Here is a 16081-nt window from a genome sequence, read left to right on the forward strand (position 1 = left end):
ACGTAGTCAGCGAATGATGCTTATATTCAACCAATCAATGGGATTGATATCGTTTTCTGATGCAAAAAAGCTAGCAGGGGTACGGGACAATCTTGACTCCATATCTTTACTGCATCACGAGAACCAAATCCCTGTGATTGAGGTGTTGTCTACTGCTGTAAAACTTGTTAATGGGGTAATATCGGTAGCAAGTATAGAAACCAGTTTTACACTCAGCTCAATATCAATGTAGCGATAGGCTACTCAGACGCCGAATACTTTGTCCGGTCTGGCCTAGACCGTTAAGGCGTAAGCTTATATTCCCTGGTAAGTCCTCGTCGAAATTGTTGGCAAAGCGAAGGAAGATATTGATTTTATAGGAGTATTACATCCTTTGATTGCCTCAGTTGAAACATTTAGTGACGTTTAAAACGCCAACATGTACTTCTGCATTGTGACATGATGTGGCCCGAGTCGTCGCTAGGTAGGCTATCGTGTACGCTAATATAGGCTATCACTTCATTGAAAGATAGGGTTGGAATTAGCAATATGACGTCATGTGACGTCATGAGGTTCACGTTCGTGTTCACACAGAACCTTTCAAAAAGGTTCGCGTTCACACGAACCTGAACCTTTCAGAGGTTCACACCATCCCTATTGATTACGATAACGATTAATTCAGATTTTTTGGAATGTAATCATTTGCGAGACTTCGTCGAAACTGTTGGGGAAAGGTGCGGAAGATTTAATGATTTTAGGGAATTCGGATAGCATTTGATTGTTCTGGTGGATACATGTGGTGACGCTTAAAATGTCTGTATGTACTTCAGCATAGTGGCATAATGCGATCTGAGTCATCACTAGGTATATCGTACACATTATTATCTTACTTTATAGAAATGAAGGTGTTTATATAGCTCAGTGGGTTGGAATTAGCTACTGATGTCACCTGGCGTCATAGACTCTTCTTCACGTTCGCCCCGTTCACATAGAATGCTTCAAAATGGTTCGCGTTCAGAACCAGAACTTTTCAGGGGTTCGCACCATCAGTACTGGACACGACGATTCGAAAATTCGATTGTAATGATTCGAGTGCAGTAGTGAAAGTTGATTTTTCGAGTAAAGAAAATATACCCCTTCACAAACCAAGAGTAAAATTTGATCATCGAATAATATAGTGTCAATATACCATCTTCAGTCTTCAGTCAGAGTCTCCAAACCTTGCTTAGCCGTATATCTTCATCGAAAAACCGAAAGAAATCTCTGTCAAGCAGTGATCAAGCGTCACGATGCTCAGAATGTAGACAGATTCCACGATGGGGGAAATTATTTTGAATGACGCGAAACGGGGAAAATTTTCTATCCAGTGGAAAAATATGCATATTTAAACTATAAATCTATAGAGATTGTTCTTCATTTTCACTTATGTCCTTATTTCGTCTTTTTCTCAGTTCTTCACACATGTCACAATAGCCACACCGACGATGCGAGCATAAATGAAGCCGCTAGTACTAGCGCAGGGCGAAAGTGATGACTCTTTTCTTCGTCATCAGATTCTAAAATTCGGTGTTGGGTTAACCGTACCAAACTTTTTATCCATGCCCACGTACAGCCTATAACCATAACCCGATACCTCTGGAAAATGCCCGGATCCCACCATGCTGTCTGATACGCGCCCGGATCTATCGCAGCTGTTCCTCGACGGCAGTGAGCACGAAACCTTGGGTTCGACAAGGTTTCTGCATCGGAAAGACCGATTTCTCACGTATAGTCTAGCTGCAACTTTCATATCTCTCGCAAATTCATTGCTTGCAAGATCAAGACACCGACAATGCCACTCAAACCACAATCCAAATCGCGTGCACAAAACATATTCCAAACAATCATTTATTCCGACACAGAAAACATTCATTTAGCGAAGGTTTTCAATGAGAGATAACAAATCCCTAGTTATTTTTATTGTGTGTCAAAATATGTTTCTGGTATACGAAGGCAAATCTATTTGAATGACAAAGTAACGTCACTAACACGAATGCAGTGCTGGTAGACCTCGTGACCGCATCCCAGGAAAGCACTACGGTGCAGACCGAGGGTCTCTCAGCTGGTCCAGTAGGCTTTCGAATTCCAAAATCCCAGACATTTTGTTGAAAACAGGTATTTACTTGAATATCTCTCTCGGCATATTCACTATTACTAAGAAACTGCTCAAATGGTTGCTTAGGCATGCGCCGTGTGTTCTGCCTTGGAGCTGTTCCAATTTCAAACACCTATTTATTGCGTTTACGTACTTGCATTACCCCATGAATGTTGCTTAGTCTATTGTTCAATAATTCACTGCCCATAGGCTGTTCTTAAACGAAATACTAGAGATCGATGTAATTAAGTAACCACGATCGATCAAATCGTTTAGAGCGCCGTGTCCTCTCCTGCTCCGACTGCCGTGATAAGTTGGTGAGCCCACCAATCTCCGTTCACGTCGGGCCCAGAGCCGCCCAGGCAAAACGGCAAATATTTCGGGTCTACTTTGTCGTGCAATTTCTTGAATTCAGTTCCGTGCATCATAAGCTATAAAGTCAACATGAAGACGTCAATGATAAGGGACGGGCACGCTCAAGAAAATGATTTGAATCTCGTAATCAGTGTTTAGGACGGTGTTGATGTCGACTTCTGCAGAATGCAGAGAACATTCTCAATCCACAATACGAGTGACTACTGACTAGCGGCTAGCCAAAATTATGATTTGGAGGACGTCCGGCATTCATGCTACGAAGCTACCTTATGGATATATTGTGACGTCGCGTGAGATAATGAAGTAACAGTGTCTGAACATCAACTCGAGCGGAACTAGTCGAACCGGTGGACCCTTAAGAATTAAAGTCAATTTAAAATGGGAATAATATGATATAATTATGCAACCTTTTTGTAAGGTTATTTGCAAAACGGTGGTTCCGTCTTTCTATAGTGAGGTAACGCTTAATTCCCTGGGCCTCGAAAGGGGATGAGGCAGATATCAACGATAATAATTTTTGGTGGAGCGTTAAATTCGAAATCATTACACAGTCACTTCTGATATGAAAAATACTATTCACTGAAAACCGTAGCTGTCTCTGTAGCCATAGCCAGAATATCGAGGGCCATTCAATGAATAGAATGCAAGCAATGCGAATATACAGTTTATGTGCGCTACTTACTCGGTTTTTCAACTTTTCTTTCATAAACTTCGTAATGATGGAGTATATGAAATCGATTATGCCCGACTCGTTAACCAAATGGACGGCCTTCGTTCTTACTGGCATCGCTTCCTATTTCAAACATAACACAATACTGATGATGTCTCACTGAACGTAAACTGGGAATATATAATACCGTATCTACATGTTCAGTTCATATTAGATGTAATATATTTCACTTGTCATGCCTCCAGCTATATCCGACGAGAAATCGTAATAAATATTGCGAGATTTACCTGCACGATATGCATCAGTGTCCGCGAGTAAGTGGCCATGAACGGAACGTAAGAAATTCCAAGCTCGGAAACGTCGTTGATAACCGTTACTCCGTAGATCTGTAAATATTATAGTAATACTTTTGAGGCATGGGTTGACTTCTATCAAAATGAGAGAGAGAGAGAGAGAAGGGGGGTATTCGTTTTCGCCTGTACCATCGAGACGCTTTTGACGACGGAGATGCGATACGACCGTAAGGTCATCTAGTCAGCACCCACGCTTTTTTCTCCTCCATGCTATCCGTGGATGCTGAGCGTCTAGCAGGACAGTCGCGGGGATACCAGTTTTCGAGTCTTTGGTCTGACCCGGCCGGGGATCGAACCCACGACCTACCGATCAAGAAGCCGGACGCATCACCATTACACTATCTCGCTCGGTAGGGGACATGTTTGTTATTTTATATTACAACAAGCATGCTGTCTTCAAGCCCAGTGATGAGATAGCGGTCATTTGACCCTTTATGAAGATCAAATGGGGGGGGGGTTACCGTAGGCTAATCCATCTATTCAGCAAAATAGCCTCTAAAATGATAAGTTTCAGGATAAAAGTTACTATTACCTTATCAGTGCACTGCAGTGTATATGATATGAACTAATCTTAGGCCTGCCTAATTCACCTCCACAAGATCGAGATATAACCTATGTTACCCGAGATAGAACGTATGTTCCCCGCAAATATGCTTTAATTCACGGTAAATGTGCGAAGAAGCAATATCTCAAACACTAGAGTCATTTCAGCAAAAGTAATTTCATTTTTGGACTCAGCGCCCCTGATATACCCCTCAATCGATCAAACATGTTAGTCGTTTCGGTATATTTGAATCAGTTCGTTATTCCACATTCCGTCTTACGAATTCCATTGTACATTGATTCTGATTCAAATAGCGTTTCTCACCTGAAATTCTTCATTTTCAAGCAATTTTTCCATCGTAAGCACGAGTAAAGCAATGAGCTTCACGAAGTCACCACTGTCCTGGTAACCATGACCTATAAAGCCGAACGGCCACTGGTTACACATCGTATGTCACACGTCCAACGTGTGCAAAAAACCAGCCTGAGAGTAATAGCCTGTAGCCAAATAGCCAGTGTTGGGATGACTCGTGTCATGACTTGACTCGAGTCAGACTCGAGTCACCTTTTTCGTATGACTTGACTTGACTCGAGTCACTTTGCTAAAATGACTTGACTTGACTCGGCGTATCAGAAATGTGATTGACTCGTGACTCGGAGCAAAATTCACGAGTCAATTTCAAGTCATCAAGTAAAAATCACCTTATCTTGCATCTTGCATCGTGTTCGGATTGTTCGCCAAACTTTTGTGTAACCCATGAGAGCGACCGATCGCTAAATGATCGTGCGTTTTACTGAGCCCCCAATATTATCTCACAAAGATATTGACCACAACCGAAGTGATCGAAGCTACAGCTAACGTTGTCGTAAACTAGTAGTAAAGTAATTTAATTGCAAAATATATAGTTGTGTTCTCTGTTCTTACCTTAACCGAACCTCTTGTTTTATTGAAATTGTAATCGAATATAGTTTATATACTACTCAACCATTGGCGCAGACACGAATTGTATCATATCAATATGTATGAATGGGTACTGTATTGCATCTTCTCAATTCGTTTTTCGATTCTCTATCTTGGCTGATAACTAGGGCAATTTTTTTTTGACCTAAAAAACGGAACATTTTGACCTAAAAAATCTAAATTTTGACCTTTTTTGACCTAAAAAAAAATGAAATTTGACCAAATTTTGACCTCACGTATGCAAATTAGGTGTTTTCGCATATAATGTTAAAATTGTACTACTTATCTTCATTTCTGGTTGGAACTGTCTGTCCTTACAAAGTAGATTGGCCTGAAAAAACGTTTTTGGCTCAAAAACTGACAGATTTTTACATGAAAAACTAGTATTTTAACGAAATCTGGCCCTATGAAGAATTCCAGTAGTTACATTACGTATTCTGGTGGAAATAATTAAAATTTGTTGTAGTACAACGAAAGATCCTTTCCTACATTCTCGGGTAGAAAGTGTCTGTCCTTACTACGTAGCTTGCCAAGAACGGAGAAAGAACGTTCAACAGCAGCATTTGTTGGCTGACAACACTCAAGTTGTGTGCACACTGCTGGTGACAAACCGTGTTGCTTCATTCTGACAATGTTGTCTGTATCACAATTTTTCAGCTTGCGCTTCTTGATATAAGAACCATGCAATGTCCAAGCAGTCTTGCTTCAGCTAGGATATTGTGGTACGTTGACCATAAAACCATGTCACTATTTGTTTCATTTGACCATTTATGATTCACAATGAGCAGACGATGGTGCGTTTACAACGGTAGGCCTATAAAGTAGGCTACAAGCTGTAAAATATCAAATGATAAGTTCACCGACAGCGCAAAATCTACGATACAAACGAAATGCAGAGGTCAAAAAATGTTTGACTTTGTAAACAATTTTGACAAATTTTGACCTAACGCTACAATTTTGACCTAATTTTGACTTTTTTTGATATGTCAAAAAAAAATTGCCCTACTGATAACTATAGAATGAGGCTATGCAATTACTTACATAGTTCAACAGTTCTACGTTTATGTGAGCGATACAGCCCCTTATTGCATGTATATTCAACTCTATATTCGTTCATCGGTTCAGAATCAATGACCAATCAATCTGTTATTCAGAGACCTAGCGAAATGCAATGACGTAATCATGCTTCATACTTCTAAAAGGCAACTTGACTTGAACTTTGACTTGACTCATGACTTGACTTGACTTGACTCGACTTGCTCGAGTCACCTCCAAAAATCGGCTGACTTGACTTGACTCGAGTCACCTTCGAAAATCGATTGACTTGACTTGACTCGAGTCAAAATGTGCAATGACTAGAAATGACTCGTGACTCGAAGGTAGTGACTTGATCCCAACACTGCAGCCATCATCAGTTGGAACACTCACCCATCCTTGCCAACACCACAAATGTTCCGTCCTTCGCCCTTCCTTCTCGGAGTGCTGACGCCGCGCCAGAACGGATGAAATTTTCTATGGACTTTGGATTGTCAACCTATGGAAAGAGCCTCATTTGTTATTTGTATATATCGAAGTTGCAAAAATCCTAGGTGGAGATTCTTACCAAATCGAATATCTCCCGAGATTCCTCTCTCCGTGTATGATAATTTTTCAAAGTCTCGAAAGCCCTGTCCTCGTCGTATTTGCGTACACGGAGAAATCTTTGCAACGAATGAGTTTCAGTACTATTTACTCGTTTTTAATTCAAAAGGGTACTCGACTGCCATCGATGTGACAAGATTACAAAGAACGGGTAGACTTAGGACGCCTAAATTACATTTTTTTAAACAATCTCTTCCTTCATTCACAGGTCGCTCCAGAAACAACAATGAATTATAGTGTACTGCTGACTCGTGATTACGCCTACATTCGATGAACATCACATCGTTGAGATTTGGCAATTGACTTACACCAGTTGAGTAGGTTAAATACCTGATAAGGAACGAGTCGTCCGATCGGATCAATTTCATATTTTTCGTTTCGTCCTGGAATCGTTTGCGTAACCTATCAATCGCTGCTAGCCTTAATGCGTTGTCCTCTGGTTCGTTCAATTCAATAACTGCCTTCTTTAAGGTATCCGCCGAAAGCGTCCACTTATATCGCTCTGCCATCTTATATTGAGGAAGTAGGACTTTACCACTCTAAAATCTTAATTAACAAACCTGAAGATCGCGGAAAATATATTTACTGTCTTATTGACACTATAGATGACTATGAGTCTGCTCAAATATCACGCCGGCTTCACTGGCTAGACACTGTCCAAACTACAGAATATCGCAAGGCAGTGAAGTTGCGACGGGGGTCTTCTTGAAACGGTTTCCAGCAGTTGTTTGAACAATATGCACAAATGCGAACGTGCGTAAGCAATTGCAGATTAACTATTTAATCCAAATACAAACCCAAATCAAAATGAAAATGGGGCACCGGGCAATTGTAACACTTGAAGGGCAATTTACAAATTCAATATTTCCATTGTAAATTTATCATAGTGAGTTCTATTTCTGATTTACTTCAAGCATGAGGTTACTAGATTGATTCTGTTAAACTTAAAAAGGAAATTTCCGTGATTAACTGATTGATCGAAACATGAGAATTGTTAAAATTGTCCCCAGTTTCCCTTAATCCTAGTTCTAGTTTCAAGTAGTGAGTAGTTCTAGTTCTATAGTTCTAATTTGTAATTTGGAAAATCCAGTTGTTTGTACAAGTCTGTCTAGTCTGTCTGCTTGAGATCCAGTTTCAGACCGACTCGAATCGGAATTCGGACTCGCTTTTCTGGGAATAAGACAAATTCATGTGTTCAAATTTATTCGTAGAAACTCGACGTATGGTAAATCTCGTGACCACTGTCCGTGAACTCCCGGCATGATCGTGGTCGACAATTCTCGAGTGGTCGAAAGTATCGGAGCCAGCTTCGAGTATCGGCTGGATATCGGATCGGATGGATACGATACCAGTAGTTTCCTCCTCGCAGTATCGGCTATTTTGAAGACAAGAGATAGCTCTACGCCCTTCTCCAGTGCGACTTAGTTGTGGAACGCCGCGTGCAGTTCGTATTGACTGGAAACTGGTTCGCTCTCGACGATTGCAACATCGAGTCGATGATAGAACTCGATGTTCGGACTTCGAAAAGTGAGAGATCCGAGTTCGTGGGTCGAATCCGCGCGAGTTTCCGCTGGAACGAGCGCGTTTCGATAATCCAACACATGAGAAAGCGTATAGTTCACACCCAGATTTTGGAGCAGGAAAAGATTGCAAACCCTGTTATAGTATACTGTATATCAGGGGCCGACAAGATTTTGTCAGGAGTTGAGGAGTTGCAACGGACGACAACGGTTTGATTTATGTGTCCAACTTCAGCAATCACTGAGTTCAAGCTTTCCCGGAGGACGGAAAGTTCGTTCGGAAGTTTGGTTCGAATCAACCGTATTTTTCCGTGACTTCAAACGGAAGAGTACGTGGGTGGTCACTTACATTTGAACTCTCATGACCTTTGACCTTTTCTCAAGTCGTTGACAGTGACGAGGGCAATCACAGAGTCCATGTTTCCGACTCCTCAGTTCCATTTGAACTCTCGCGACCTTTCACCTTTTCTCAGGTCGTCGTCAGTGACCGCGACAAGTACAGAATCCAAGTTTTCTACTCGCAGTCAGCGACTGGGCCAACCACAGAGTTGTTGTTTTCGACTAGTACGGCCGTCATCTTTTCCAGTTTGGAACGGATGGAGCGAACGAGTCTGAGTTCAGTATTCTGCGAGGAATCGCCACAGATGATCACGGCAACAACGTAGAATTGAACGATGAAAGCATACGGCAGAGGCGGCGTTGGTCCAAATTGTTGATCATCTGGTGACATATCCCGTCTGGACCAGGAGAGACACTTTTTTTCGCCTTCAGCACTATCTTAAATTCCATCATTGTGAAGGGATTATTCATGTCCGAAGATTGATCGGTTTGTATCAATATCGGTTGAAGCGTATCTCTTTCTAATGCTTCCCGTCTGGCCACGGATTCAGAATCGAAGTTATCATTGCTACTGAATGAGGCGAATTTACATGCTGATGCCTTTGCCTTGTCCTTATTGCTTGTAAGTATGTGATTTCCAGATGTCAGGCTACTTATCGTATTCCATGATCTGGATCAAGACATCGATTGGACGACTCTCCAAACCTTGGATAACTTTGTTGTATTGTTCATAGAAAAGCAAAATGATTCCCAACAGGACTTTTTGATGGTATCACTTTTCGGATGGTATGACGTAAAATCGTTCGCACATATGAATTGGAATGAGGAAGATTATGACTGGATAATGTACAATGGAGTTGGTTATTCTGTTTGAGACCCTGCCTCTAGAGTCTAGAATATGGTCCACGATAACAGATGGCTATTTATCTCAAACATAGCAGCATCAGTAACATAGCTTCTGAGCCCGAATGTTTAGAGTCGAGGTGCTACAATTCGAGTACTGCAATAAAAGTCGAGTATTGAATAAAATGATCGCAATTAGGCCCTGAACTTTACACCAAAAATCTTTTTGTTCAAGACCTTAATCTACCGTCAGCCAGCCGCGTATATATTATGTAGCATTGACCGTAGCTGCATGGAACGAACAATTCTCAAAATTACCTTTTCTCATGATGTATAGTCTCATCTTAGTCGTTATTATGGTTATATGATCTTGTAATGTCAGAGGAAGGAAACAATAAGTGTGTTCACTAATAAGCGTGGTTACTTTTTCCATGATTACGAATACATGGACGCATTATAATCGCTCCGTGTCTGATCAGTGATATACGCATCTCAGATCTCCGGACAGCCAAATGTCCTTATGTAGCTCTGGACGTAGTACTGGATGAATAGGCCGACTGGCGCGAACATTTAGTTTTAGATTGCCGCATGGATTTTGATACTATTATTATTCGCTTCCTTACGATTGTACTCAATCCTAACATCTATATATTCGTCCATGTCGTTTGATTGAAATTACGATACTCTTTTGATCAGCGTTATTCTGATTGCAATGTGGGTGGCGGGTAGCGCAGTGGTAGATGGTCAACTGCTTTAGCTTGCGTGCGACTGCTGGTGACCTCACATTCTCTATCTCAGCGTCGGAATTTTATCTATATTCAATAGGCTTCTCATCGTCATCCGATCCGGGTAAGCATTGTGGTACCAAAGTCTGAAACAATCGTGGGTCATGCCATGCTATACGTCACGAATCATATAAAAATGACTCTTGATCTCGAAACACCATGGATAGAAAAACGACACCTGAGTACAATTGTAACGGCTTTCCGTAGTCAAACGAAACGCGGTACTGGCGAGCAAGAATAACAACAAAATGAACAAAAAAATCTCGGTATAATATAAGGCCGCAATCCCGGGACACCGCAAGGCACCGCAATCCCGGATAATGATTGTTGAAAGTTAATCATGATTTTCATATGACTTGAGACGTTGCGTCATCTCTGAGAGCTGCGTCATCAACCATGTCGCTCGTTTGGATATAGTTTCGTTTTAATCTTGACGATTGCTGTTCATTCGACAACAGTGTGTCTCCCTGTTGGTGGTGTTGGGATCAAGTCACTACCTTCGAGTCACGAGTCATTTCGAGTCATTGCACATTTTGACTCGAGTCAATTCAAGTCAATCGATTGTTGGAGGTGACTCGAGTCAAGTCAAGTCACTCGATTTTGTGAGGTGACTCGAGTCAAGTCAAGTCAAGTCACGAGTCAAGTCACATTTCAAGTCAAGTTGCCTTTTCGAAGAATGTATGAGGCATGATTACGTCATTGCAATTTGCTAGCTGTCTGGAATACAGTTTGAGTGGTCATTGATTCCGAACCGATGAACGAATATAGAGTTAAATATATATACAAGAAGGCGCTGTATCACTCACATATACGTAAAACTGTTAAACTACGTAATTTCATAGTCACAGTTTATAGTTACCAGCCAAAATAGAGAATAGAGAAACGAATTGATAAGATGCAATACATTACCCATTTACAAACAAATAGATATCAAACAATTCGAGCTTGCGCCGATGGTCAATGGCCAAGGACTATATAAACTATATTCGAATTCAATTTCAATAAAACAATAGGTTTAATGGTTAAGGTAAGAACAGAGAACGGAAATATACATTTTGCTATTTTATTACTTTACTACTAGAGTTACGACAACGTAAGCTGTAAGCTTCGATCACTTCGTTTGCGGTCAATTTATTTGTGAGAGAACAATCGAGGCTTAGTGAAACGCACGATCATTGAATGATCGGTGGCTCTCACGGGTTACACCAGCGTTTCGCGAACAATCCGAGCAAATGCAAGATACAGGGATTTTTATCGACACCGATTACTTGATGACTTGAAATTGACTCGTGAATTTTGCTCCTAGTCACGAGTCAATCCACATTTTTGATACGCCGAGTCAAGTCAAGTCAAGTCATTTTAGCAAAGTGACTCGAGTCAAGTCAAGTCATGCGAAAAAGGTGACTCGAGTCTGACTCGAGTCAAGTCATGACTCGAGTCATCCCAACACTGCCTGTTGGACACCAACTGTATGGTTATGGCTCATACCGTTTCGCTCATACCGTCTCGTTGAACGGACGTGATGGACACGGAAGAAGTCTCGCGTCGGTATGGAATGGATACAACGGACTGGTGAAAAGGTTTGGTTTTGTGTCGTTATAAGGAAAGAACGCACTTTATTTTTGTCCTCGATGTTATTGCGGCATATACACCGACTCATGATATACAGTACACATGATCTGTGCATATGCATACCATGACTGCATGATGTGCATATGCCGCTGGACAAGGAAGGTGCAGATATACAACCTTGTACGGCTTTCTAAGTCTTGTATCACCCCTCCGTGCTATAGCAGATATATAACAGTAAAGCATGAGCACCAAGCGGGGAAGTCATGGATACCCGTGTTACTAATCAGGTCTTTGGTCAGTCCCGGCCAGGGATCGAACCTACGACCTGCCGATGAAGAATCCGAACGCTTCACCAATCAGCTATCTTGTCGAGTCGTTGAAATCCATTCGCAGATATTTCGGGACTGAAGGCAATGACGTAGGACAGATGAATTGTGTAGGTGGCATTTGCTCAACGGCCTCTGACGATATCGTGGTCGCAGATACCGACAACCATCGGATTCAGGTTCGTTGTTTTGTTTCAACAATCTTCCTATGGCTGCAGCATTCGTGCTTCAAGATCTTCGACGTCAACGGAAACGTGAAGGGAGTCTTTTGGAGCGAGGGAAAAGCAGAAGGTCAATTATATTGCGTGTGTGACATGTGTGTGTGTGTGTGTGTGTGTGTGTGACGTCGCGGGGACGGATTGTCACCTCGGACGCGGGGAATCGCCGAATTCAAATATTCGACAAACAAGAAAAGTTCGTTCGGGAGTTCGGTAGCAAAGGATCAGGTGAGGTGTGCGTGACGTGACAGTGGTCGGTGATAGTGACGTCGGGTTTGTTCCAGGATATGGAGAACTCAACAATCATATTGGAGTAGCAACGGACGACAGGGGTCTGATTTACGTTTGTGACAGAGACAATGACCGAGTTCAAGTCTTCTCAGAGGAGGGAAAGTTCGTTCGGGAGATCGGTTCGGAGAGTTTGAAACTTCCGGCCTATGTTTCCGTGACTTCAAACGGCAGAGTAGGCGACATGTCAGGTCTGTTTGAGCTCTCGTGACCTTTCACCTTTTCCCAGGTCGTCGTCAGTGACGTCGGCAACCACAGAGTCCAAGTTTTCGACTGGTACGGCCGCCATCTTTTCCACTTTGAAATGGAAGGAGAGAACAAGGGTCAGTTCTATACTCCGACTGGAATCGCCACAGATGAACATGGCAACATTATCGTCGGTGACGAAGCTGCCAAACGAGTTCAGGTTTTCATGAGCGACGGAGAGTTCGTGTCTTGCTTCGGTAGCGAGGGTTCTTCTGAGCCGGGACAGATGTTGGTCGCTACAGGAGTTTGCGTTTTGTCGGACGGGGGAATCGCGGCCAGTGACAGTTGCAACAACAAAGTACAGATCTTTTGCGTAACCACATTCGAACGGGAGAGGTTTCGAGCTTTATTATTTCATTCTTTTAATTCGCCGCTATCGATGATGACTGTGCATGTGCATGCAGTTTTGCAACTAATGTGTAAGAACGCATCTGGATCCTGCATTGCTCAACAGCTGGAACAGCTGCATTGTGTCCACACTATATTAGTCAGAGACGGGTGTGAGGGTCAACCCATGTAACATACGTAAGGCTTGCTGATTCTTATTTTTAAAGTAGAAGTAGAGACGAAAAAATCTATTCAAGTACGAGTAGAAGTACTTCTTCCATAAGCAACCTAAAACTACTTGAAGTAGAAGTAGAATTGACTGACTTTAAATCTACTCAAGTAAGTACGTAGTTGGGAAAACGATCTCAATTCGTTCTCATGCAGAGGTCTCAAACACGCGGCCCGCGGAGCCATTTTGGAATTTCAAGTATTCGACAATATCTAGGAGTGTCACATATCTTGTTTAGATTCAAGATCTTAAAGTTCACTCTTAATCTACTATACAAAAACCTGAAATCTAAACAAACGTCACTATCACATCACTTTTAAAATCTACCATGCGGTGGAAGATCGCAGTTACGTCACATTTCAGGTTCATGATGATAAAACATGACCCGTTGATGATTCGTGACTGAAAATTGTGATTTTGTTTGGCGCGACCATTCGTAAAATTACTCGATTTTGGATTGACTGGGTAAATTAAAATGACTCGAGTTGAGTCGGGTTAAACGTTAAAATCAAAGAAGGACTTGCGTTTCGAAATAGTGACTTGGTAATCCTACGGACGTAGCAATCTATGAAACTGTGGTGGGGCATTGCAATATATCGAAAGCTCGTAGCTTGGGTTGCGTAGGGTATACAGATATCTAATCGGGTCTGTATGAAAACCATTAGCATTCTGCGGCCCCCGTGACGTATATTTGGTTACATCCTGGGTGTTGTTTGTTCTCTTTATCCATGTAATTATTGGTAGCGAGTAACGAAGTGGTACGCTCCACAGCTGTAACACCAATGAATTCTTCGGCGATTGATGATTTCTATTCCAGGGGATCTTAGCCAGGGGTCCGTATAGCCCATTCGTTGTCCGAAGCACCACATCAGGGTGTACGAGATGCATTGCAAGCCTATATGCAGTGGAATATTTTCTGGGCCAATTTATTCAACTGCAAAACATTGTTCGCGGAACGCGCGATTTTAGGTGAATGGGCTTTCTAATTTTTATATAGCTATACGATCAGAAATTGTGTTAAAAATGGACAGGGGGTATGATAAATCTTATTGAAAGCACAACGGGTGCGATCGCTAAAACGGTTTAAAAAAACAATGCTATTAATATGGAACGATAAGATCATACTTAAGTTGTTATTGATCTGTTCCAATATGAATCGAAGAAAATATACCGCTGGTTTAATTTGACTATGGCAATGACAGTAACAATAGCCTACTTATCACACGACTTTATCAGAAACCCCAATTAGACTTCACCGCTCACATGCTCTGATATCAGATCAATCTTTCTTTGGCAAATTCTAAAATATTCTACATAAAATTGTGGCACGACAAAGGCTCACTATAGCTGCAATATTTTAACACGACAGCTTTTACGATGTCATCACTCATCATGCGTCCTCTCGCATGATGTCTATAACTAATTATTTTAACAACTTATGCCCGGAACAAAAACTAGTTTATTCAAATATTTGAAAATGTGATTTTTTCGTGCCAAGCGAGAATGGTATAACAGTAAATTACATTTTCACGATGTTTGTGGGATGCCTGTCTGCAAGGTACCGTCAAATAAGACCTACTTGGATATTATAGGCTACATTGAATACTCCTATTATTGAAGCGGCGGCCCGCAGCGTCATCAAAAATTAGGAAATTGGCCCGCGAACACATTTGAGTTTAAGACCTCTGTTCTCATGGATGGTCAAAAGGTGAAAATTGAGCTATGCAAAAGGTGCCGAGCTTGATTCATATTGATGCATACCAGGAGCTGGGTATTAAATTTTCGACAGCATAAGCATTCGTCCGCATCATGGAATGAAAAGGAATGTATTGGTATGGAAATGCGATATTAATCATCTGTTTAATCGAACAGCACGTTTTAGAAAATATCATGGTATGGCGCACTCCCCGATATTATAAGGCCCGTAGTTTATCCGAAGAGCAATACGGAGAAGTTGTACAGGATACGGTACAAACACTTTGCGCGATTAGTAAGCGTTAATAAAAAAAAATATGGTGGATCGTAAAAATGCCATATTGTGTAGCTTTCTTTCCGGTAATTAAAGACACTACTACACTTGCTTTGATACTTCAACATGTATGTTATCCAGACAAAAGAACTGCTAGTACTTAGAACTCAAAGTATATGATACGGGAAATAGGAAGTGCAATATAAATACTACTTTTGAAAGCGGAAAATCTATTTCATGTCTTTAGTCCAGAAAGTTTCAAAGGTGGTGTGCTACAACAGCTCTAAAACTAAAAAAAAGATTTCCAGATTAGGACACGTCATGCTAGCTTACGATATGATAAGTAAATGCTAGATTGCGAAACATCGGTTTCAAACGTTATGATGAGCCATATATATTGTGATGAAATGTTGTATTTTATATAGGCGAAAGGCGACAATCCGGTGTGAACAGAACCATGTCAACCCGCTACCTAAATCATATTCACCGATACTTTCGTGAAATCACAATGGTTACTCCGTATCCACTAAGCGCAAAGCGCAACGAAAATTCTGGGCTTTACTCAACTTTCATGAAATTAAATGTTGATACTCCGTGAAAACAGCCCTGAAATTTGTCAGGCTATCTTCCTGATTGGTGGATTAAACTACTTCTACTTGACAAACTGAAAATAGCGAAAAGTAAGTAAGTAGATCACAAAATATCACAAATTAGAAGTGGAAGTAGCGAAAATCATATCTACTTGAGTAAGTACCAGAAGTAG

At 41.4% G+C, this 16081-nt stretch overlaps 2 protein-coding genes across 2 annotated transcripts; one reads left to right on the forward strand and one right to left on the reverse strand.

Moving 5' to 3' along the window:
• Window positions 1-1850: 1850 nt before the first annotated feature.
• LOC145442306 (alpha-tocopherol transfer protein-like) lies at window positions 1851-7237 on the reverse strand. Its single transcript, XM_080320199.1, has 7 exons — window positions 6987-7237; window positions 6619-6715; window positions 6444-6549; window positions 4380-4471; window positions 3446-3544; window positions 3171-3281; window positions 1851-2544 (listed from the first exon to the last, which is right to left on the reverse strand). Exons 1-7 carry the CDS (start codon window positions 7163-7165, stop codon window positions 2386-2388), a joined length of 843 nt encoding a protein of 280 aa, XP_080176325.1. The 5' UTR covers window positions 7166-7237; the 3' UTR covers window positions 1851-2385.
• A 4475-nt stretch (window positions 7238-11712) lies between these two features.
• On the forward strand, window positions 11713-13313 carry LOC145443488 (uncharacterized). Its single transcript, XM_080321448.1, has 5 exons — window positions 11713-12220; window positions 12275-12346; window positions 12382-12487; window positions 12544-12722; window positions 12777-13313. The coding sequence occupies exons 1-5, from the start codon at window positions 12047-12049 to the stop codon at window positions 13311-13313; spliced, it is 1068 nt and encodes a 355-aa protein (XP_080177574.1). The 5' UTR covers window positions 11713-12046.
• Window positions 13314-16081: the final 2768 nt, after the last annotated feature.

The sequence above is a fragment of the Botryllus schlosseri genome, chromosome 7 (genome assembly GCF_051294905.1).
Source record: "Botryllus schlosseri isolate E-star chromosome 7, Bs_hap1, whole genome shotgun sequence".
In the NCBI taxonomy this organism is placed as follows: domain Eukaryota; kingdom Metazoa; phylum Chordata; class Ascidiacea; order Stolidobranchia; family Styelidae; genus Botryllus; species Botryllus schlosseri.